Source organism: Etheostoma cragini, chromosome 15, assembly GCF_013103735.1.
Source record: "Etheostoma cragini isolate CJK2018 chromosome 15, CSU_Ecrag_1.0, whole genome shotgun sequence".
NCBI classification, from domain to species: Eukaryota; Metazoa; Chordata; class Actinopteri; order Perciformes; family Percidae; genus Etheostoma; species Etheostoma cragini.
This window is the reverse complement of record NC_048421.1, coordinates 2,641,663-2,665,682: the sequence shown is the minus strand read 5'-3', so window position 1 is coordinate 2,665,682 and position 24,020 is coordinate 2,641,663. Positions and strand designations below refer to the sequence as shown.

Genomic DNA, 24,020 nt, shown 5'->3' with positions numbered 1-24,020 from the left:
TAAAAATGTGTTTTCTTCCGTTTTTGTTTCCTAAAATTTCAGAAATTGTTGTTAGGAATTTAGCATTGATGTGTATCTGGGCAAAGTGTGACTCTACCTAGGTGTTCTCACACCCCTATACTGACCTGTGTGTGTGTGTGTGTGTGTGTGAGTGTGTGTGTGTGTGTGTGTGTGTGTGTGTGTGTGTCTCTCTCTCTCTCTCTCTCTCTCACTGTGTCTCTCTCTCTCTCTGGATGTGTGTGTTTCTCTCTCTCTCTCTCTCTCTGTGTTTCTCTCTCTCTCTCTGTGTTTCTCTCTCTCTTCGTCTCTCTGTGTGTGTATCTCTCTCTCTTTCTCTGTCTGTGTGTGTTTCTCTCTCTCTCTGTGTTTTTCTCTCTGTTTGTGTGTGTTTGTGTGTGTGTTTGTGTTTGTTTTTCACTCTCTCTCTCTCTCTGTGTGAGTGTGTTTCTCTCTCTCTTTATCTGTGCGTGTGTGTGTGTGTCTCTCTCTCTCTCTCTCTATCTCTCTCTCCCTCTCTCTCTCTCTCTCTCTCTCTGTGTAAATGGATCTTTCGTTTGTCTAGTTCAATATTTCCCGAACTTAGGGTCGGGACCCAATGGGTCACAGGCCCGTCTTATTGGGTTGCCAATTGGCAGAGTAACTGCATATCAATCTTATGTGAATGAGCGTTCTTTTTTGCTACAGTGGTCTGTTCAGCTCAGATGCTGTGGTTTTTTTTCTCTCTCTCTCTTCTCCCTAACCTGATCTTTGACTATGCTATACTGCACTCTGCTCTCCAAACTCATATTTTCTTTTGTCCAAAGTCTGTGATCTGTCAGTGTTGATATGATGTCCCAACAAAAATATAAGGACGACTTTATTAATGTTGGCTTTACCAAAACTATTCGGAATGGAGAAGAGAGGCCTCAGTGTGTTTTATGTGGGGAAGTACTCAGTAAGGAGAGTTTTAAAATGAATAAACTGGACAGACATCTTCAAACAAAACATTCACAGTGTCGGGGAAAGTCTTAAGAAGTTTTCCTTTGCAAAGAAGAATCTTTCAAGAAAGTGTTTTGACAGCGGAAAAGTAAGTCATTACATTTTTTCTGTTGGTGTACATTAGCATTTTAAATATTATTTTTGTGTGTCAGTTAATTTGTGACGGCGTTGCTAGCTAGCTAACATGTCGTTGTTGGCTGCTATTGTCCATCTGGCAAGCTTGTTAATTCATATACATTTAAATTTGTTTGTTCCGTCTTTTGTCCACAGTTGTATGTACTTATTGATACAGGTTACTCAGGTTCTGTCCTTTTAACATCTCCTAATGTGTTTCTAGTATGTATTGTAAGTATGTACTGTTACATGTATAGGCTACTTGTCATTTTATGTGAAGTAAATAAAAACTGAGTTCAAAAAAAATAAATAAGCAAAACCTGTTTGTGCAAGTTGCACTTAGTGCAGTATTGTGACATACATGACTGACATCTGAACTGATAGGTTTAAATATATTTCCTTACCAGGAGGGGACAAAATAATATGAATACTAAATTTAATTTGTAATGCACTTTACGTTTACGCAAATCCCAATATACTACATGATAAAACAAGTAAGTACAAAACGCCTCTTGGGGAGTTCCTCTTGCATGTAGGCCTACATGAGTAGATTTCAAAATATGCTTCAACATGCTGCCCCATACCTGTCCAACGTGTTTGTCTTGCACCTTGGGGACTCCCACTCAGGAAACAAGCCTCTATAAGAGGCCTGCCGCTGTTGTTCAAGTGTGATTCGAGTGCTGCGACAGACTGGCCTACTGGTCCCCAGCATGGACATGTTAACGTTTGAGAGGGAGAACCGGGAGCGTATCCAGGCAGTGGAGAATTCCTTTGGTCCGGCAGGGACGCCCCTATGCATCCCATGTCGGGTTTTGATGGGACAGGGCCGTCTGATGAAACAGGGGCGTCGGAAGCCCGAGCCTAAGGATTTCTTCCTCTTCAACGACGTGCTGGTGTACGGCAGCGTCGTCCTCAACGGCCGCTGGCACAGAAAGCAGAGAATCGTCTCTCTAGGTGTGTACACATCCTTTGTTACTGTACTTCAGCAGAATTTTCACGTATTTTACTTATGGTATTTATATTTCTGGAAATTTTCACTTTTACTCCACTACATAGGCTATTCTAAATAAATATATAGGCCTACTTTTACTCCACTACATTTCACCTAAGGATCTTATTTACTCGTCACTTGCCAGACATGTTTTTCTCTGATTATTAAACTGAACAATAAAGTTCATAATCAAAGCAAGTTAGCTACATGTAATATCATAAAATTACTTTTGATACTTAAGTACAGTAGCTAAGTATCAGATATTTTTACTCAAGTAAAGCTCTAAAAGGCAACTTCAACTCCTGCCAAAGTCAGTTTCTGGTCAGATACTTTACAGTAAAAAAACGTTTTTACTTTTAAGTACTGCTTTCAATTACTTTACACAAGACTGCTGGGAATGACCGAGCCCATGACTGATTTATTTCATTGCTGTAACTTTGCACAGGTTCAAAATGAACCTTTTTCATCCACCAGCCAAAGTAGGCTACCTTTGGTGATTTTACTAGCATTTGGCTGGTAGATGGTGCTAATGTTGAACCCTGAATTATTGTATTAAGGTATGAATGTGAATGCTGATGTCTGTAAAATTGCATGATCTGATGTTTTGTATCCCACTTGCATTTCATATTTACTGTTTTACCTACTGGAGGGACTGCGGGTTGGAAAATAGCAATTGTAATACAACCTGGTGCAATGCATCTCTTCTGGTTTTTATATAGGGTTAATGTTTAATTGTGCTCTGCCCCTGTATGAATAAAATTATATTACATAACATTACATCCAGTCAGACCGAAAATGTCCTCTATAGAGAAGGATCATGATCAAACTAAAATGTGTATCTATAGCTCTATACACGCTGTAGAGACAAAGTATGGGTTCACCTTCATGTTATTGATGCAGCTAAAGATGTTTGGATTCGTTGATTGTTGTTCATTTAACTGCATTCAACTCTAATGTGTGCATGTAGTCTGGTTGTGCAGGAAAGCTCATCAAATTGACAAGCATTTTGACTATACCATATAGTTTATATTAAAATGCCATCTACACTGTCATTTCAGAGGACATCCAGTTAGAAGACCTGGAGGATGGTGTGGGAATGAAAAACCAATGGCTGATACGTACACCACGCAAGTCCTTTTATGTGTCCGCCCCTACAATCGAGGAGAAGCGTGCCTGGATGGAACACATCCAGAACTGCCAGTCAAACCTGCTGCAGGACGGCAGCAGCCAATCAGGTGCCACCTTTGCTGTTACCTGGATCCCTGACAAGGCTGCCTATAAATGCATGCGCTGCTTAAATAAGTTCACTAGGACCAATCGTCGACATCACTGCCGAAAATGTGGTTTTTTGGTCTGCAAAGCATGCTCCAAGCATCGAGCCGTCATAGACCACATTCACCCCAGAAAGAGGCTGAGGGTCTGCAGTCTCTGCTACATTAGGAATGAGAAAGATGAGAAGCCTCTCGTGAGGGAAGACAGCTGGACAACTGTTAACAGTAGCTCAGAGGAGGACAATGAGGCAGCATCCAACGAAGAGAAGGAGGACAAGGAGACAAATCCAAGCTACGCTTCTAGTAGCTGGCTGGACACCCGGATGGGCACCTACGTTTACCCAAGGCCAATGCGTGAGCGGCCCTAGTGAAACGTAAACACAACAACACTGCCACCGTCTAGTCTCACATTGCCGGACCTACTGTGTCTCCACAGTGATGGAGAATGGTCTGGCTGCACTGCCTGTCTTTTTTCAGATAGGGGAGGTGAACTCTGGCTTGTTTTTTTTACTTTTTAACCAATCGCAATCCCTGATAACAAGAGGGGAAGGACATTTGGCGTGTGAAAGACGCATCAGATGTCAGCACTGTGGTAAAATCTTAAATTCTGTGACTAAAACTCATTAACATTATGGGAGATTGTCTTAAGATATGAGATGGTGTCGGATTGTAGTCTTTTCAATGTTGTGTCAGTCTTCTAGTGCATGGTAGGCATTACTCGCTAGTGACCTTTTTTTCTTATAAGGCAAATAGCAACACATTATGTGACTTTAGACCAACAGGAAGAGGTTAAAGAGTTACCTCAAGACACTTTACAGATCTTTACAGATCTTGACCCGACTTTGTAATTTACAAAGACCCAACAATTTCCCGCGAACTGGCATTTGGTGCAACAGTGGCGGGGAAAACGTCCTTCAGGCAGAAACCTAGACGACCCAGGCTCTTTGTGGGCGCTATCTGTCACTGCCGGTTTGGACACAGACAGTAACAGATACAGATATAGAGAAATATGATTCATAATAATTATAGCAGTTGGAGTAATGAACAGTGGCACTTGGCATTGTAATTCATTCCCATGCATGCAGAGTAATCAGAGTCCACGGCTCTTCTGTCGAAAGCACAGGGTCTCTCTCACTCCTCCGGTGTATTAAACAATGAACTGAGTATGGCCTTAAAAAGTGGTTTAAAAGTTATCCTTCAAAATGTAACTGTGTATTGTATTTGCATCTGCCACCATGCACTTATTACACTGAAGACTTGAACACTTGAAGTCAAAAAGCACCTTTATCTTCTACGAGTGTTATTGTTATTTGATGTCAGGCGATGATGAGAACAGTTTATTTAGGGCCTTGGTAAATTAGTGTTTACATATTAAAAGCATTTGTCCATATCTGCTTTTCAACAATAAAGTTCAAAACAGCTAGGATTTGTGTCTGTTGTGTTGATTTGAGCAGTGAGCGTCATGTTATTTTTTCTTCTTTTATTTATGTCAGTCTTTATGAGAGTGGTATCAATAGCATACCATGCCCTTTGCAGCTAGAAAGCTCAACAACTGCTATCACAGTTAGCCCCTGTTAGCTAGAGCAACAGCTATGTCAAAGTCATTCTGAATAAACTATGTTGCTGCTGTTGTCAATATACACTGTAGGCCTACGCAGAAATCAAAACAAATTAATCTGGTTGTTGTGGCTCAAGCTAACAAGAGCTAGCTATTAATGATAACAAAAGATTCACTTTGATGCTGAGTAATATAAGGGACCATGCAGTGTTTATGGAATGGACCACCAGAGGAAAATAGGGGAGGGTCATTTCTTTTTATTCTTTGTTGAGGGGAGGGTCACTAAATGTTTTTTAGTTTAGGGCTGTTTCAAAGTGGCTTGTTTGGTGCATACTTTTCCATGTAGCTCTCAGTCTTGGCCCCCCATTGATAGCAGATGGGTCTGAACCATTAAAAATCGCAACATGACAGCAACACGAGTTTGTAGTTGCTTTGTTTGTCACCAACACTGATTCTCACAATGGCTCCACATAGAAGGCAGATACTGAAAGTGGCTGCTAAGTTTGGATTGCAGCTCAACAATAAGCCTCCAACACATTTTGTGTTGACTTGAACTTGATTTGTTTCTTGCCTGACACACTGCTTCATGTGAAGTGTGAGTATCTGTTTTGTTGCAGCTATCAGCGGTGCAGCAAAGCTCTGTGTGATCTTGGTCTCGTGTTCCAGCTGGAGTTTCCAGTCTGACAAGTCTATCATGGACTCTTTTACAGATGGTGAAACTATTTTGCTATATCCCACATTCCAGTCTCAATATCTCTCTCATATTTGTTTTGTTTCTCATAAGGACGTTACAGAGATAACCGATTAAAAGATAAAGTCAACTGGAAAAAAAGAAAGAAAATAGAAACCATTTGGACAACAACAAATATAACAATCCCTGCATTGGTCTAGGTATTAGTGGTTGTGTGAGATAATATAAATATAAGCCATACAAATAGATTTATATAATCAATATAAATCCATCCTAGTATTGCGTTGATGTTCACATAACTGTTTATTGAGCTTTGTCTGAATATTTGGATGTATGTTGATGTTTGGCAACATTAGTATTTAAACTTTCATGACAATAAAACCCCTTTAAATTTATTTAAATAGTGGACAGATGTCAGCTATCTCAACCTTTTATGCATTTTTTTCTTCTCAAGTCACATATGTAAGTTATTCAGAATTTGATAAGATTGACACCACTGTCATGTCTTTACAGTAAGAATGTAAAGATACATCCAGCTTAGCACATATACTGGAAACAGTCAGGATAGCCTGTTTTCTAGTATTATTTTAAGATTTCCAGAGTGGTATCATTAGCATCCCATACCATTTGCAGCTAGCAAGCTCAACAAGTGCTGTCACAGTAAGCTCCTGTTAGCTAGAGCAACCGCTACTGTATGTAGCTGCTGTTGTAAATATCAAGCTAACAAGAGCTAGCTATTGATACTAACAAAGATTCACTTTGGTGCTGAGTAATGTAATCTCACAAGCCGGCCTAGCTAGCTAGGTAGCATGAGTAGCCCTTGTTAAGCTAAGGCCAAGTTTAGTTAATGTTTCTGTTTATTTACAGCAGCAACCTGTAGTTGTTGATTCAGAACAATGTTGGCATTGATGTTGCTCTAGCTAACAGAGGTGGCTAAAGTCTTGTAGCAGTTTAGCTTAGTTTTGATAAGTTGAAGATACACAGGGGTGAAAGTCAACAACATGACTGTCATGAAATAAAATGTGTCATTATGAAACATGGCATTGAAATGTGTTTTTGGGGAAGATGATATAAGAAAATAAAAACAGACTTGAAATAAAATATCTACCACTAAACAAAACTGATATCCAATTATAAAAATGAATGATGAAATGACATTTTATGTGTCATGTGTATGTAACCATAAAGCTGGAATTACACAGAGGCGTGTCTACATGTTTTAATTTTCTTATGCTACTACTGTAACTGTAATTTACAGACTGTGAGGGTGAATTTCTTATGGCAGACCTTAGTGATTTTGTGAGGTGGAGAGCTATGTATGTGTCAGTAATAGCAAGGGGATTGTGGTAGTTACATTCCACATGGATGACATTTTATAGAGGTTTTTATAAACTTGGATATTTGACAACTGCAACAATACCAAATTCAGAAGAAATTCTTGGTGAGACAGAATTTGAGTGTCAAACCTGTTTGACTTCTCCTCACACGGAACAAGGAAATGTGAACTATTTTCCCGGCAATCAGTCTTTTTATCTCAAAAACCTACATATGTGAACTGTGAAATGAAACATGATCAAGACAGTAAATAGTTGGTTTATCCTGTAAAATACATTGTTTAACCTTTCCCGGTGTGTGTTGGGCAACTGTAGCACTGCCAGTGAATGCTGTGGTTTTTTTGGGGATTATATCATCATGACATACTGTCTACAGTTGTCTGCTCACAATCAAGTCTTTGTCTCAGGTCTGTTTACTGGCAATGTGTCTCAGTGTAGATGCTTCTTCTGCTTCAAACCTGAAAAACAGACAGATTTGAGAAGTACACCTTCAAGGCATTACAACTGAAACACATCCTCACATTAATCTATAAAAAAGGGGGGGTAATAAGAAATAAAAATAGGAAAAATAAATGTAGATTGAGTTTATGTTTGCATATTTAATCCCTTTATTTTGTATGATACTGGGCGCCTAGGTAGCTCACCTGGTAGAGCACACACCCACATGTAGAGGTTTAGTCCTCGACGCAGCGCGCTGCTGATGATTGTTGCCTTAAGGAATGTTTGCTCAACTTCGAAGTTTACTGTACAACTCAATACAGGTTGACCACGAAAAGTAATACAAACCCTGATTATAAAGTTTAATGAGTATAGTGGGTATATATATGGGCTCAAGAAATCTCCACAATTTCCATATACCCACTTAAAAATGCTCAACGACACGCAACGACATACTTTCCAGTATATGTTTAATATATTTTGAATTCTGTTTTTCTTCTTCATATGGGCTAAATAAAGGTATTTCCACCATAAATTGGTGCATAGCGGCTGCTGTGGGTTCGACTCCGACCTCCGGCCCTTTGCTATATACTTGTCATTCCCCCCCCCCCTCTCTTTCCCCTTTCATATCTTCATCTGTCCTTTAAAAAAAAAGCCTAAATGTCCCCCCGCCGAAAAAATAAAGTACAACGCTGTAATTATGTTGCAAAAAAGTAACTTTCACCTTTGACTGCAGCTGGTCACTGGATGGTAAAAATTAATCTGTTTTTCACTTTAGTGTTCAGTGGAAACTTAGCGACATCTGTTGGCCTTAAGTGAAAAAATAAGTTCTACCACTTAAATTTATGTAAAAATAGGAATAGATGCATACACAAAAAACACCTGTCAAATTCCCCCCTCCCCCCCCCCAAAAAAAGACAACCACATTCAAGGAAACAGTGAAACATGCTGCCCTGTGTGCAAAAAAGGACATTTGTCATTGGATTAACAGACCCACAACGTGGAAACGGCAACACCTGCATGGAAAACTGATTCATCTGACCCTTTACAACATTCTACCATTGTTCCAAAGATCTGTGTACATGGATAAAGAATTCTCTCTGGTGTGAACCCACAGGTTATGGCATCCAAAGGCCGAGCATGTGCTTCTTTTTTATGTTTCAAATATTTTTATTATGAAGCTTAATTTTAAAAATCAAGTTACAAAATTATTATTACAGTGCTTAATTTTTACAGTATAAAATAAGCATAAGGAAGGCCTAATAAGTATAATTACATAAATTAAATAAAAAACTAACAAATGAGAGGCTTAATCCCAGCTGCTTCTGAACAATAAATAAATTAAGAAACGCAAAAACAAAAATAAAAAAAGATCCATTGTCTGCAACTTGTGCTCTAAACTTCTGCATTAACCCTCCTGTTGTCCTCGGGTCAAATTTGATCCATTTAAAATATGTCTATCTGAAATATGGGTTTCTTTTGAACCAAATTGGTAATCACCACCAAAAAAATGGATTGGTTTACAACACTCTTTGCAAAGACATCACATCTGTACTTAACGTACCTAAGTAAGTATATTCTACCTATTTGATTTGATAAAGAGAAAATTAAAATTTTCAAAACCACTTTATTTGCACATGACAATATTTTCAAAGATAACTAAAAAAAAAAAAAAAATCAAATTAAATTTGCAGCCATACTGTTGAACACAAAATGAGTCCAAAGACTAACTCGTCTTTCACCACAGAGCATTACACATTTTGATGCACCATGTCATGCAACATTTTGTCAAACTGTAAAAGCTGTGATCCGTTTTCAGTCTATTCTTCAACATTCAAATCATCAAATGATCTTTGCATCACAGTCCAGAGCATCTTCCATTTTATTTTTTTAAGATAATTTCCATATCCACCTGCATGCTTTCAGTGTCACAGTCACTTTCATGTGTGTGTGTGTGTGTGTGTGTGTGTGTGTGTGTGTGTGTGTGTGTGTTTCTTTTCTGACAGAGAGGACGGACACACTAATGTTTTAATTAATTGAAAAAGGTCCATAGGAATTAACGTTTTTTGGTTCTTTTAATTCTATTTTTTGCCGTTCCTGTTCCATTGTTTATGATGGGTATCAAAAACATCTATTGGTATAATTATCTCTTTTCCAGAAACAGAAACATCATTGAGTGCTGGGAGCCATCATGCCACAGAGAGCCTTCTACATATAAACTCTCACACACAAGGGACCCAGATGAAAAATGGCTCCTGGACATTTTGCACCGTACCTCCCTTAGATTTCTGCAACGCCTTCAACTTTTTCTGCAATGAATTCAACTTCTTCTGAAGACCCTTTGTCAGAATCTTTAAGGACATCAGTTTGGACTTCGTTCTTCTCGTCTCCTGACACTTCAACTTGAACTTTTTACGAGCTTCAACAAGCTTATCACACAGATCATTCACTCTGCGTTTGAGTATTATGGGAGACTCCGAAATCACGTACATGTGATCAGACAACGTGCGGATTTCCTTTTGTTTTTTGGAGAAGTAGCCATGATCAAGAAAAACTGTTTTTGAATCTCCGCTTGTGGTATACTCAGTTATGTCATCAGCAGCAAACTCATCAACGACGGCATTGTCCTCAGTGGCAGCCTCATTAACATCAGCTTTGATAACAACCTTAACAATGTAATCGGGAAGGACATTGTCAACAACATTGGTCTCCTCAGCAGGCTCCTGGTTCACAACGACATCGGTCTCCTCAGCAGGCTCCTGGTTCACAACGACATCGGTCTCCTCAGCAGGCTCCTGGTTCACGACGACATCGGTCTCCTCAGCAGGTTCTTGCTTCACATTGACGTCGCTATACATTGGCGTAGCATGAAATTCCGGGCCCTGTAGAAAGGCATTCTCTATGGGCCCCTCTCTGTACCCGCAGCTATTCATTGTAGCATCTTTTGGGGCCCTCTTCACATAAGAGCCCTGGGTACTCAGTCCACTGTCCACCCCAAGTCCAACTCCCCTGTTGCTATAATCAGGAGAAGGAATGGTACCCCTATCTTTAATGTCAATATTGGTAACGGGCTCACTATCCAACACAGAACACAAATGTGCACCTAGACCAGGCCCCCTGTGAAGCTCAGTAATGTAACTGGGTGAAGAACATGAAGGGACAAAACTTGAATCCATACTTTCACTTACCAGCATTTTTACATTTGCCCACTCGGTATGTGTGTCCATGGTCTGTGTGTCCATGGTCTGTGTGGACCTGCTCTTTGGGGACCTGGTCTGTGTGGCCCTGGTCTCTGTGGCCCTGGTCTGTGTGGCCATGGTCTGTGTGGCCCTGGTCTGTGTGGCGAAATGTGGTGGATGGATGAAAATAGAAGGCACAGCGGTGGTCTTCAGCCTCTTGTTGACCTGACAGTAAATACAGAAAACACACATTCAGATGAAAGTTACCCCATATATTGCTACTTTTCTTCTAGAGTCCCTTGCAAGTTGATGACTCATAAAAAAACATTCAATAATGCATACAGTATGTACGCACAGACAAATTGTAAAACTATGCAAAAATTAGCGGGCAAGAAGAGGAGATAAAAAGTAATTTGCAACCATCATTCCAACTAAGCAAACCATGCCTGCAAACGAGTCGGCATGGGGTGTTAGGGTGTCAATATTAATAATTATTAATATTAACGGTCTATGGTGTTGACCATATAGAGTGTTGACCCAGAAGAGATAACATTAAATGAGAAAAGGTAGGCCTAATCGTAATTTAAAAGTTTTAAAACAGTACTGACCTAAAAAAAAATAACAGTCGAGTCCTTGCTTTGTGTATTATTACAACGGAATGCTGAACAGGCCATTCTGGGGCGAGTGAAATCTTTAAATTAACTTTTATCAACTGAAAACACGCGTAAATGGACGTAATGCCTGTGGAAAGGAGGCGACGAAAACATGGAATAAGAAAAGTCCACGGATATTTAAATGTACACAGTGCCGTGGATAGGCCTATTTATTGTTACCGTAGACTGTATAGTTTTCCATAACCATAAAAACATTCAAGATATAAAATCTACTATTTATGCTTAACGGGATAATCAAGATTTAAAACACCGCTTTTATTCTGTTCAAACAAGCTGCTTTGCCTCCCATCGGTGGAGAGAACGCGTTTTGATGACGTCATATTAGCGTCGGTCTCGCGTCTGCTCGTGCACGCGGTAGTAAACATGGCGACCGGCTAACGAAGCCCTTTCGTGTATGAAGCCTTTTTATTTATCTCCCAGAGCGTCCACAATACATCTTACTTTATTTTTTTGTTACGCAGAGGTGCGTTTGTAGAGCGTTACGCTCTTCGGGTTTTACTTGGATAAAAGGTAAACTCAAGTTTTGTCTTCTCTGTTGCTCTCGCGGCCCTAGCTACAAGTCCAAGCTAACAGTTAGCTAGCTAACGTAGCTAAACGTTGCCAGCCAAATGCTGCATAATACGCTAAGATTTAGATATCCATCACAAAGAATTACACTGGCTTTATAAAGATGGCTAGTCACTTAAAACATTGCGTTTGAATACTTTGCAGTGTTTTTTATTATTATTTTGTTCAAAATGCAAATCTCCTAAGCATAAAACATTTCTCACAGAGATACATATTGAAAACTGAGCAGAATTACAGTGCAACATGAAAAACCAGAACATAAAAAGAATAAATAACTAAAATAATATTTTAAAGTAAGAGTTAAACGAAAGGCCTGACAAACTCCTAATGATGAAAAGCATTGTCTGATCAAATACATTTTAAATAATCTAAAAGGTCAATTTTTTTGGGAAGAATTTGCATTTGTGTATTAAATATTGATTCAATATCAAATCTTCAATCAAAAAATGCAATCAATATCTAAATACATGATCACGTGTTTTGTCCTTAATACTTAAACCAAATGTATTATTACTTTTAAATCAGGCCTGGCATACCCAGATTATGAATCTAAATCACGTTGCAGTGTTTCCCATCTCAGTTTTTAATTTTTGTCATTGTTGAGGGGTGGAGGGTGGGATTTACGTGTGATCTGGAGAAAACGCCTTTCAGCAGACCCAGATGGTTAATGTCATTTCACCTGTCATCATTGTTGAGATTGTTATACTTGGCAGGGTGAAGGAGACGCACCGGCACAATGGGGCGACGTTCAACCTCCTCCACCAAGAGTGGGAAGTTTATGAACCCCACCGACCAGGCCAGTAAGTACCGACCGATCATCAAGAGCTGGCTCCTCTAGGACGGGTGTTGTGCCAAAAAGTGATTGTCTGTCAAAAGGCTGGAGCGCCCTGTGGCCTAGATTATAACCAACCCAATCCTTTTTCCACTTGCCCAATATGCCTTAAAATTATTTTTTCATTTATGAGGCTTATATCTGAGTAATTATAGCCCAACCGGCACTTTTTACTTGTGGAAATGCCTTTTTTAAATGTGTAATACAACCAATAAAATGCACTTTTGCGTTTGCCTAAAAGGGATTACAGATCATACCTTGGGTTTGAAATGTTCTTTCTGCCTCAAAATGACTTGGTATAAGTCATCTTTATTATATCTGACAGAATATAGCCACCCAGAACTTTTTTTTCTGTGAAGTACCTTTTTAAAGGGCCAATACATCCAGCAACAGAGTTTTCCAAGTGAGCTGTTGCGATGCAGCTTTAATAGGATGCGCCCTCTTCTGCGTACAGCAGTCAATTTTGGGCGGATGAACACTTATTGGCATGACACCTGCCTGCTGGATAGCACCTGAAGAATAGTCTTTTGCTGTCAGATGTCAGAATGATAACTAGTGTGTACTCGTTTTCTACCTCCCTCACAGGAAAGGAGGCCAGGAAAAGAGAGTTGAAAAAGGTACTTGTGGTCATGGAACACAATCACCTTTAAAGTACTCTTTCATCTTAAATACAACAGAAATGTTGTTGTGTTGCTAACATGTCGCTTGGTTTGTTAACACTCCTGATAGAACAAGAAGCAGAGAATGATGGTGAGAGCAGCGGTGCTCAAGATGAAGGATCCCAGGCAGATCATCAAGGACATGGAGAAGCTGGATGAGATGGGTGAGAGCTCAATTTGAATGTTGCTGTTGAAATTGCTTTTGTGCTTTTAAAAATTACCGTACACATGTTAAACATCCCTAGTTATTTTACTGTAAAATTAAAGTTACTAAGATTTAGATATTTTTAACTATTCAAACTGAGGCTGCACATTATATCATCTTTGAGTACACTTTAATATCTGTTTATTTTTTAGAAGTTATAACAATGTAATCACATGTTTTCCTTATTTTGTGCAGCTCTAATTTCAACACTCAATCTTTTTTTATAGCTTTTGCTTAACATAGATAAATAAGCATTTCTGTAACATCTTCAACAGAGTTCAACCCAGTTCAGCAGCCCTTGTTGAACGAGAAAGTGTTAAGGGACAAGAGAAAGAAGCTACGCGAGACATTCGAGCGCATTGTCCGTCTGTACGAGAGAGAGAATCCCGACACATACAAGGAGCTACGCAAACTAGAATTGGACTATGAGACCAAACGAGGACAGCTGGCTCTATATTTTGACTCGGTCAAGGTGTGTTTATGTGTCTTTGTTTGGATTCATATGTATGCTTTTTTTATTTGCTGTGCAACAAGGCAGATATTTGTTTCTAAACGTATGTTTGAATGAGGGGCCGTAGTATAGTTTAGTGAACACTTTAATAAAAGTGTGTTTAGCTCTGGTTGGACTCAATGCAGCAATATGGAAATGATTTTGGTTGCAGACATAAAGCCCCGTAGTGGTGAGTTTAGATTTTGATCACTCTCGACCAATTGAGGTTGAATTGTTGGCTCTATGCAGTTTGCACACAAAAAAGTTGTAGTTCTTTATATAACCTACTGCCTTTGCATTTTAGTTAGTTCATTATTAGCCTCTACAATATGTAATTTATTTATTTATAAAAAAATAATAATATATTCATGTTGTGGCAAAAAGGTTTCTCTGTTTTTGTTAATTGGAAATCAATCCTGATTATCTGACTGGCACACCCCTATCCAAAAGCACAACCAGTTTTATTAATGCGAGTCTGAGTGAGCATTGTTATCAGATTTTTTTATAGTTCTTTGGATTCACAAGGTGGAAAATAAAAGTTTTGTGATTAATATATTTTTGTTGATGTTGAAAATTAGCACCGGATCGAAAAAATTATGATCGGCGCCCAGTTCTATTTGTAGTTACTCTCTATTTACTATCATGTGTTTTATGTCCTCTTTTTCAGAATGCAGAGTCTGTTGAGGTCGACAGTATCCCTTTACCAGATATGCCTCACGCCCCCTCCAACATCCACATCCAGGACATCCCCCTCCCAGGAGCTCAGCCTCCCTCCATCCTGAAGAAGAACACCATTTTTGGGTGTGCATGAACCTGTGTTGATTAGAGATTGTTGTGGATAAACCAAGTACATGATGTGACTGAGGAGAACTGTGCCTCTGAGGTCATTTTTTTGAGAGAATTCTGTTTTTATGTATCTCTCAGTAAGGGACCTCTTTTGGCATCTTCTGGACCAGTTTTACCAACAGTGCCAGCTGTGCCACGTTTACCTCCAGGGAAGAAGCCCCCTGGCCCCCCACCTGGGCCCCCCCCTCCACAGGTCCTGGCACTGTATGGCATTCCTGCTCGTCGAGCTTACAGCATGGACACAGGTAACGCACAAACCTTTAATAACTACATTTTTGAATGCTTCATTTCCTTTTACTAATAATAAGACTTAGCTTTTATAATTGTGATGCAAGTGGTTGCTCTTACTCTTTTTCTTCCAACCTGAACAGAGCCTTCCGTTCCTGGTTTAGAAAAGGAGTCTGCGATGAAGTTCGGAAGAGATCGAGATAGCGGCAGTGAGAGCGACAGAGATCGGGATGATCTGGACGATGACGAAAGCGACTCTGAGGAGGACAGCGAAGAAGAAAGAGATGAAGGGGGAGACGGGGACCAGAGAATGAGTGTGGACAGGCAGGATGATGAGAGGGAAAGGGAGGAGGAGAGAGACCGAAATGAAAGAAATGCTGGTGAGTGTTTCAGAAGTGCTTCAACATGTTTTTGCTATACACTTTCAGATTAAAAGGGTTTATTAAATACTCTTTATGTGCTGGTTTCTGTTCTCCTGTATTGTATTGATTATGTTAAAGTTTAAGTACAATTAAGGTGAATTTTAGGTGCATTTCCCAAACAATCAGTTGGAATCTGGGATATCACTGAGATTGGTTCTGTTATTTTGCAAAAGCAGGAAAGATGATCCAGGATGCATCTTCTGGGAGGAAACGGAGTGATTTTTTTTTGGGATGTGTTTACAATTATCCATGATAAATCATAAAGTTTAGAATTTGTGTTCTACCACTAATATATTATTTTGATGAATGTTTTGATGTCACACTACTTCAGGTCGCAGCGTACGTTTTGCGGACATGCCTCCAGATGCACCCCGTGACGGAAAGAGGAAGAAAAAGAGGGTGGTGAAGAAGACCAAGGCCATTACCCCGCTGCAGGCCATGATGTTAAGGATGGCAGGTACTGTAGTTCACCACTCTTTGCTTCATACCGGCTATGCTTTATACCTGCTAAGCTAGGACATCCTAATTACTATTTCTAATGACATGCTACGGTACTTTTTTTTAAAAAAAATTTTTTGTTGTTGTTGTCTTCAGGTCAGTCCATTCCTGAAGACGAGGGAGAAGAAGAGGTAGAGGAGGAATACACAGATGAATCAGACAGCTCAGACATCGAGGACAGGGGACCACCAGGGGAAAACCAGCCCCACCTGATTGCTAATCAGCGTCTACCCCCTCCTACTGGGCCAGGGGGACAGCAAGGGCCTCCACACTTGCAAGGTCCACCGATGACTGGGCCCCCACCACTGGGTCCTCCCCCTGCGCCTCCCATGAGACCTCCTAGCCCACCCTCTGGTCCGCCTCCTGGCCCACCACCAGGTTAGTTTACAACATTCATTTGCTGGAATACTTTGCTCCAGCACTGAACAAATCCCTGGACCTGTTATTTTAAAGATATGCTGGTTACACTCATTATCCATGCGTACACTGTGCATTATTTAGAGGATATATTCTGTCATCTGTAGGTGCTCCTCCGTTCCTGAGGCCTCCTGGTATGCCTGGAGGCATGAGGGGTCCAATGCCTCGTCTTCTGCCCCCTGGACCTCCGCCAGGTCGGCCCCCAGGCCCCCCACCAGGCCCCCCTCCTGGCCTCCCGCCAGGCCCCCCACCACGAGGACCGCCTCCCAGACTTCCCCCCCCGGCACCACCAGGTGTGTGTGTGTGTGTGTTTGTGTGTGTGTGTCTGTCTGTCTGTCTGACTGAACATGACATAACTCTTTGTCAGACAAAGGGATTTCAACTTTTAACCCCCAATAACGTGTTACCGTAACGCGTGTCGGTCTATAAGTTAATTTATATATAAAGTCACACTCTTGTGGCTTGTAGCATGTTTGTGTAATTATTTTAAATGACATTAATGGTCACCTGCAGTGAAACTCAAACTTAGGGAGTAAAAACAGACCAAGTTGCTGTGGACCTCACTGCAATTGCGCATGTATCAGGGTGGCCAAAACATTGTCGAATTTACTGTTTATCACAATACATCCATGGTTTTTCATGGACGACTTTCTTATAATAGATCCATTGGGATAGCTGGCTAGTCACTCAGCTAGCTTGTTTTTTCCACCATGTTTTAATGGTACATTGGTTACAGAAAATGAGCCAAACAGCAGACTGGTGAACAGCGGCAGAGCTGGCTCCAGAGACGGAATAGCTAGCTAGCTAACTAGCCAGCTCTGAGTAGCTACCGCTCTCCTACCAGCAACGTAGTCTGTCAACGGCGGGGGGGGGGGGGGGGGGGGGGGGGGGGGGGGGGGGGGGGGGGGGGGGGGGGGGGAGACCGTTGGGTTAGCTAGGTAGGGACAGGTTTGGGCAACATGTTTACATTCTTTCAACCGGCCCAACAACCAGTGGCGGCTATGATCGTTACCGTTTAATTATCTAAATCAAATCAGCCAACAAATCTCTCATCTTTACTACTTCAGTTTAAATTTAACAAACACAGCTAGCTGTCAAGGCTTCAGTGGCCGTGTTTTCATCTAAAGTGGGTTGGCAAATCAATAGATCTCACCACAACTGCCACCAGTTAGGCCCCGCACACAAAAACGTCAGCATTGTTTACAAACACCAAAATGGTCTAGACTTCTATACATTATTAAATTAATGTTAGCATACTTTGTTTATACCAAATCTATGGAGTGGTGAAGAAGGATTGCCTCATACATTTCTCTTCAAAATGCATCTTGTCTCTTTACAGGTATCCCCCCTCCTCCCCCAAGAGCAGGAGGGCCCCCACGTCCACTTGCCCCACCACTTTCCCTCTTTCCTCCGCCTCTCAACTCCAATGTGCTCAGTGCTCCTCCCAACATAGTCCAGCGACAAAAAGGCTCAGGACCCAACCAGGATGGTCCACAGAGCAACATGCCGCCCCCCGCCATGCCCATGTCCATGCGACAGGGTGTTATGCAGATGCCTCCTCCGCCAGGGACAGCTGCCGCCTCCTTGGGTGGCAACCCTCCCGGCCACCACCACACAGCCACCATCGAAAAGCGACCCAACATCACCTCTGCGGCAGCAGCTGGAGGCGGCCTGGCGTCGGGCGCTGGCTCCGGTGGAGCCACAATCTCTGCCAAGCCTCAGATTATCAATCCAAAGACGGAGGTCACCCGCTTCGTGCCCACAGCACTGAGGGTGCGAAGGGACAAAGGAGGAGCAATGCCCGGGGCAGCACCTGGGCCAATGGAGAAGGGACGGGGTGGTGTTGGAGGAAGGAGGGGAGATGAAGGCATGGGAGGTGGACAGGTGCAGAAACAGCAGTCAGCAGCTTCCACGATGGGTTTGCTCCACCAAACGCAGATGGGTGCTGTGTCTCAGCCCAACATGAAGACTAAGGACCAGATGTATGAAGCCTTTATGAGGGAGATGGAAGGGCTCCTCTGAGACTCAAGAGGGTATTCGGGGCAGATGTTCAGTGGGCCGCTCTAAACAAAAGGAGTGTATTTGTTTTCTGTGCAGAGTTATATAGGTAGCTGTGTTCAAGAAAGTCAACTAGATCAGTTTCTCTTTAGTAAGAAAAGCCTGTCGCACTCAGCACTGGTCTCACCACTTTCATTTTTTATTTGATCTGGACTATTCTGTGTTGTCAAAGAGAATGTGAATTTGATGTACGTAAAGATTGGTTGCTATGAACTCATTAAAAAAGGTTATAACTTTTTGTTTTTCCAGAGACAACCCACGTATTTTTTTGTCCCCAGTATGTCATTTTTACCCGATAACTGCGTTTTTTCGCTCCGGCCAACTATTCGTGATTTGCCATGATCAATTAAAAAAAAAAAAGCATTTTGTATGATTACTGTTTCGTGATCTCCATCTCCTAAACATGTTGGACATCAAAATAAATGTATGGAAAGTCAACCTCTGACAATATACATGTCTGAAACTGTTTCACCTGCAGCTAAATAAATACTTTTTACCTCATGTTTGTGTGTGTGATGTAATACAGTAGACATTATAAACAACACATGGACAAAATAATTATATACATAATGTAGCAATTTGTGCCGGGAGGCTTTTTGCCTGGAAAAATATTTTCTAAATTCCACCAGTCTGCAATTTATATTTCAAAACCAATATATAATATTTAATTAATATTTGATTTTTGTGTCATTTTTTTTAAGTCAATGTTTTAAGTATAACGGGCAGCTGTTTCTAACCTTTTCTCTAAGATGTACCCCTGCACCTTTATCAGATGAACTCAAGTATCTTGATTAACTAATCCAAATGTATTCATGTGAATTGATCATTAACTGGATATAAATCAACACTATCCACATGTTTCGTACATTATTTTTTTTTAATACAATATTACCGTATGTATACACTTTAGGTTAACTAATTCAATGGCATATTTTTTTCTTTAAGTTCTTGGGCGAACGTCAATACTCTTTGCTGTGCATAAACCACAATTCCCGTCAACCATTGCGGCGTATGCTCGAACTCGTTACCGCATCTGCGCATTGCGGAGCTCAGCTGAAGACACGTTGGGGCGAAAACATGGCGGACGACGTTGTGGACAGCGTGAAGCCAAACACAGATGAAACACTCGAAGGTTCGAGCATTGACTGTGATAACAGTCAATTAAATAGCGGCGAAAACGAGGAGGCAGTGAAGACCTTTAAGGATTTGGTAGGTTAATCTAACAGAGCGAAGAAGAGACGTCATTTTAGCAACATAAACAAGCAGCAACATAGCAGTTTAAGCTAGCTAACCTAACGCTACACTAGATTCATCTTTATTTTTTAAATATGAAATACGCTGACGACGGTGTAACTTGGTAGCAAAACATTATCAGCAACTTACATAAGTGTCTGTGCCCGGTGTCTTTGTCGTTTGCAGGGTGTTACTGAGGTTCTCTGTGAGGCTTGTGATCAGCTGGGATGGAAGAGTCCGACAAAGATTCAGGTAGAAGCGGTTCCAGTAGCCCTGCAAGGTGAGTGACCCCCGACACTGTGTCTGTGTGTGTGGTGGAAGAAGCATTCAGATCTTTAATAATAACATAACGATTCTAAGACATGTGTGAAAAAGTACAGCAAAGCACTCTGATAAGTTATGAAGTAGTAATAGAAAGAAAAAAATAATGGAAATTCTCAAGTAAAGTGCAATAAATTGTAGTATAGTAATTATATGTACTGGGTTCAGCTCCCACTGGGATTCATCAACCAGTGTGTCCCTGTGCAAGACATTTAACCCCTAGTGTCTCCGGAGGCGTGTGACCTCGTACATGTGTAGCAGTTGTAAGTGGTAGCAGGGTGTAGTCACTGCCCCCTGCTACAACTTACCAAGCACTAGTGCAACAGGACCACGGTAACAGCTGGCAACAGCTGCAGCAAAGATCTTGGTGCCATCCTAATCCAAGGAAATATACCTGGCGTAAAAAACAAACACATAAGGACTCCGGGGCCCAGCAGCAGGCTTAAAGCTGTTTTTTTTTTTTCAGGATAAGGGCCCAGATCAGAAAAAGTCGCTTATCGTCCTGTTGTGTTCCTTAACCGCCCCAAAGTGTCACAAGTAGACTTTATATGTCACAATTATTGCACCCCGTCAGGTTTCAGAAGAATTGCGTGTGTGGCCACGTTTTCTGAATTTTGGCATCTGCATAGCATCGAAGCATTGGTATCATTTCATTTTTATTTATAGTGTCAAATCACAACAGTAGTTTTCTCAGGACACTTGGAGTAGGTCTAGACTACACTCGGTGGTGAGAGAGAACTTCTTTTTAGAGGCCAAAACCTCTGACAGACCCTGACTCATCTGCTGCTGCCGGTTGGGACACAGAGACACTGATACATATGTACAAATATATGTAGAATATGTTTCATGATATTCAAATCCCAACTCAATACACACAACTTCTGTAATGTCCGTCTGTCCCCTCTTCTTGATCCGCAGGGAGGGATGTGATTGGCCTGGCAGAGACGGGTTCAGGAAAGACGGGCGCCTTTGCTCTGCCCATCCTGCAGTCGCTGCTGGCCTCGCCCCAGAGACTCCACACCCTCATCCTCACCCCTACCAGGGAGCTGGCCTTTCAGATCTCGGAGCAGTTTGAGGCCCTGGGCTCCAGCATTGGCATTAAGTGTGGTAAGTGTTAGAGCCCGACCGATAAAAGGATTTTAAAGGCCGACACCAATACAAATATTTGGTTATTTAAAAATCTGATATGCTGATAAATGTATTTTAAATGAAATCCTGAAACGCGTTACAAAACAAACAGATTTCCCTAACATTAGTTATTTGTAGTTATTTATAAGTTCTCAGTAAAATAATTTGGAACAGAGGGACATCAAAATAGATTAAAGTTCTGATAAATAAAATGTAAAAAAATACAAAATAAAGACATGAAACCTTAAGTCCTTTGAACATTAACAAGAGAAAATCCGTGTTGCCAACAGGGACGTTGTAGAGCGTCCTCTGGTGGACGTTAAAAGTTCACTGGTTTGCAATGATGCAGATGATTTTTTTGCATGGTTCTGTTCCTAAAACCTGTCTCATCTCTTCTGCAGCTGTCATAGTTGGAGGAATCGACATGATGTCCCAGTCCTTGGTGTTGGCTAAAAAACCACACATTGTTATCGGTAAGACAACAAGTTAACGTATGATCAGTATTTTAGTTATTTATTGTATGCATTACTGTGATGAAGTGAGTGACATGTGTTTCCAGCCACACCTGGCCGTCTGATAGACCACATGGAGAACACAAAGGGCTTCTCCCTACGAGCCCTGAAGTTCCTGGTCATGGACGAAGCCGACCGAATCCTCAACATGGACTTTGAGACGGAGGTGGGTAGTCAGAAACTCTGAAATAAGGGATTAACTGAGTCAGCTTCTGTTCTGCTTCTCTTTGTGATGTACTTGTAATGTATTTAGTATTAAACAGGAGTGGAAATATTCCTTCATTTCAAGGCATAAGGTATGGGTGTGAATCTCACATGTAATGTGATAAAGTAGATGAACTGCCTACATGTGTTTTGCCTAATTATTTTATGTATGTCCTATCAGAGTGTGTGTGTGTGTGTGTGTGTGCGCACAACATTAAATTTTTTTCCTTTTGGCCATTTTTGTATTTTTTTTTCCTGCACTCTTGCCTGAACTTTAAGTTGTCGTCCATTATCCCGTCCTCTTTCAGTCACTGTTTTCATCTCCGTGTCTGGAGACAGTAACCTTTTTTTTTTTATATAATAATCGATTCTTAACTTATCAGAATTGAGCATTGAATTCTATAGACGAATCACGATTCATCTAATAATTGCTTATTTTCCCCACCCTTATAATATGTGTGATCTTCGTAAAAACAAAACAATGCATAAACTATTATAACCCATTAGGTGCGTGATGGTGTCTGTATCTACGGAGCCTCAGCCCTCTGCCTGGATTCTCTTTTCTAATTATTTTTAAGTGTGGAACGTTTTGGGGCATCAGCAAAGAGCCTTTGGGCCTCCCGTGGGTGTGTAACGCACGGACATTGGACATTACTTATAACTTGGAACTTTGCAACAAACATAATGAAAATCTGACAGTATGAGTTTTCTTTCTTTCTTTTGCCAGGTGGATAAAATCTTGAAGGTGATTCCCAGAGAGAGGCGCACCTTCTTGTTCTCGGCAACCATGACCAAAAAGGTAGAGAAAGGCACATCGACACTGAAGGCTTTTAATCGGGCGTCGATGTCCCGACGATGTGACCTGTAGTGTCTCTCTTTGTTTGGTGTCCCTGGTTTCTCCCGCTGCAGCTGGACCGGGAACATTAAGCGGACACCAGTGTCACTCCATCACTTGTAGAGTCGACGCGCTTTTTTTCTTTTGCTGACATTCTTTTGTTTTGGTGCCAGGTCCAAAAACTACAGAGAGCTGCTCTGAAAGATCCTGTCATGTGCGCGGTGTCCACCAAATACTCAACAGTAGACAAACTACAGCAGTACTATGTCTTCATACCATCCAAGTACAAGGTAGGGCACATTCTCTTTTCATGTTTTTAATGTCTGAAACCAGATGTGTGTTCTCTGCTGACGACTAGAGCCCGACCGATAAAGGATTTTTAAGGCCGTTACAATACAAATATTGGATATCATTCCGATACGCCGATATATCGGCCGATATACAGTATATTTAAAACAAAAATCCAGAAACATGTTACAAAACAGATTTCCCTAACATTAGTTATTTGTAGTTATTTATGAGTTCTCACTAAAATAATGTTTTATTGTCAGAACAGAACAGAGGAACATCAAATTATATTAAAAGTCTGATAAATAAAATGTATAAAAATACATACTTAAGATATGAAACTTAAATTCCTAAAACAAGAATACATTAACAAAAAAAATCTGGGTGGCCAACAGGGACGCTGTAGAGCGCCAACACTCATAACGTTTGACGTCCATTGTCATTATAAATGATTCTGATTTATGAATGTTTTTTTTTTTTTAAACGGCCATTATGAATACCGCTTTATCGGGGAAATGCCTAATATCGGCCCGCCTGTACATCCGTCGGGCTCTACTAACCACAAGAGTCGAGTTTGTAGTGGCATGTTATTGGAGTTTCTCACAGGTGTGTGTGTGTTCTGTGTGTGTGTGTGTGTTCTGTGTGCGTGTGTGTGTTCTGTGTTCTGTGGCAGGACTGTTACCTGGTGTCCATCCTCAATGAGCTGGCCGGCAACTCGTTTATTATCTTCTGCAGCACATGTAACAATGCCCAACGGGTGGCGCTGTTGCTAAGGAACCTTGGCATCACTGCTATCCCTCTTCATGGCCAGATGAGTCAGGTAAAGAAAGGACAGACATACTTCGTTAAATGTGTTACATTTGTCCACTGTGCTCTTGAGTTGAGGCATTAGCGTTGATGATAATGTTATACACTGAACAGTAGCTAAGTCTCCATCCACTTGTCCATCAAATGATCTGAAGTTCGGTTAAAAAAAACAAAACAAAAAACTCATGTGAATAAAGCTGGTGATTAGTGAATAGTGATTAGTCAATCAACAGAAAATGTAA

The 24,020-nt window shown here is 41.0% G+C and overlaps 3 protein-coding genes across 3 annotated transcripts in view; all 3 read left to right on the top strand.

Annotated features, from left to right (window-relative positions):
- The first annotated feature begins 1,750 nt into the window (after positions 1-1,750).
- Positions 1,751-4,144, top strand: LOC117957839 (pleckstrin homology domain-containing family F member 2-like). The gene is made up of 2 exons (XM_034893906.1): positions 1,751-2,046; positions 3,142-4,144. Exons 1-2 carry the CDS (start codon positions 1,803-1,805, stop codon positions 3,720-3,722), a joined length of 825 nt encoding a protein of 274 aa, XP_034749797.1. The 5' UTR covers positions 1,751-1,802; the 3' UTR covers positions 3,723-4,144.
- Positions 4,145-11,525: 7,381 nt separating this feature from the next.
- On the top strand, positions 11,526-18,951 carry LOC117957831 (WW domain-binding protein 11). Its single transcript, XM_034893893.1, has 12 exons — positions 11,526-11,738; positions 12,509-12,595; positions 13,213-13,244; positions 13,357-13,450; positions 13,767-13,963; positions 14,649-14,782; positions 14,906-15,072; positions 15,199-15,435; positions 15,809-15,934; positions 16,072-16,353; positions 16,500-16,685; positions 17,732-18,951. The coding sequence occupies exons 2-12, from the start codon at positions 12,532-12,534 to the stop codon at positions 18,412-18,414; spliced, it is 2,202 nt and encodes a 733-aa protein (XP_034749784.1). The 5' UTR covers positions 11,526-11,738; positions 12,509-12,531; the 3' UTR covers positions 18,415-18,951.
- Positions 18,952-19,446: 495 nt separating this feature from the next.
- The window catches only part of ddx47 (DEAD (Asp-Glu-Ala-Asp) box polypeptide 47), a 6,207-nt gene continuing 1,633 nt past the window's right edge, over positions 19,447-24,020 (top strand). Inside the window, exons 1-8 of the mRNA XM_034893897.1 lie at positions 19,447-19,659; positions 19,870-19,963; positions 20,923-21,111; positions 21,534-21,605; positions 21,692-21,810; positions 22,576-22,647; positions 22,857-22,973; positions 23,645-23,791. Coding sequence (XP_034749788.1) covers positions 19,462-19,659; positions 19,870-19,963; positions 20,923-21,111; positions 21,534-21,605; positions 21,692-21,810; positions 22,576-22,647; positions 22,857-22,973; positions 23,645-23,791 — 1,008 coding nt within the window. The 5' untranslated portion in view covers positions 19,447-19,461. The remainder of the gene's footprint in view (positions 19,660-19,869; positions 19,964-20,922; positions 21,112-21,533; positions 21,606-21,691; positions 21,811-22,575; positions 22,648-22,856; positions 22,974-23,644; positions 23,792-24,020) is intronic.

Bases quoted from the DNA above. Each gene is read 5' to 3' on its own strand.
- LOC117957839 (XM_034893906.1), top strand. From the start codon at position 1,803: ATGGACATGTTAACGTTTGAGAGGGAGAACCGGGAGCGTATCCAGGCA. The intron at 2,047-3,141 runs GTGTGTACACAT...CTGTCATTTCAG, and splicing joins GCAGAGAATCGTCTCTCTAG to AGGACATCCAGTTAGAAGAC.
- LOC117957831 (XM_034893893.1), top strand. From the start codon at position 12,532: ATGGGGCGACGTTCAACCTCCTCCACCAAGAGTGGGAAGTTTATGAAC. The intron at 13,451-13,766 runs GTGAGAGCTCAA...CATCTTCAACAG, and splicing joins GGAGAAGCTGGATGAGATGG to AGTTCAACCCAGTTCAGCAG. The intron at 15,935-16,071 runs GTACTGTAGTTC...TGTTGTCTTCAG, and splicing joins CATGATGTTAAGGATGGCAG to GTCAGTCCATTCCTGAAGAC.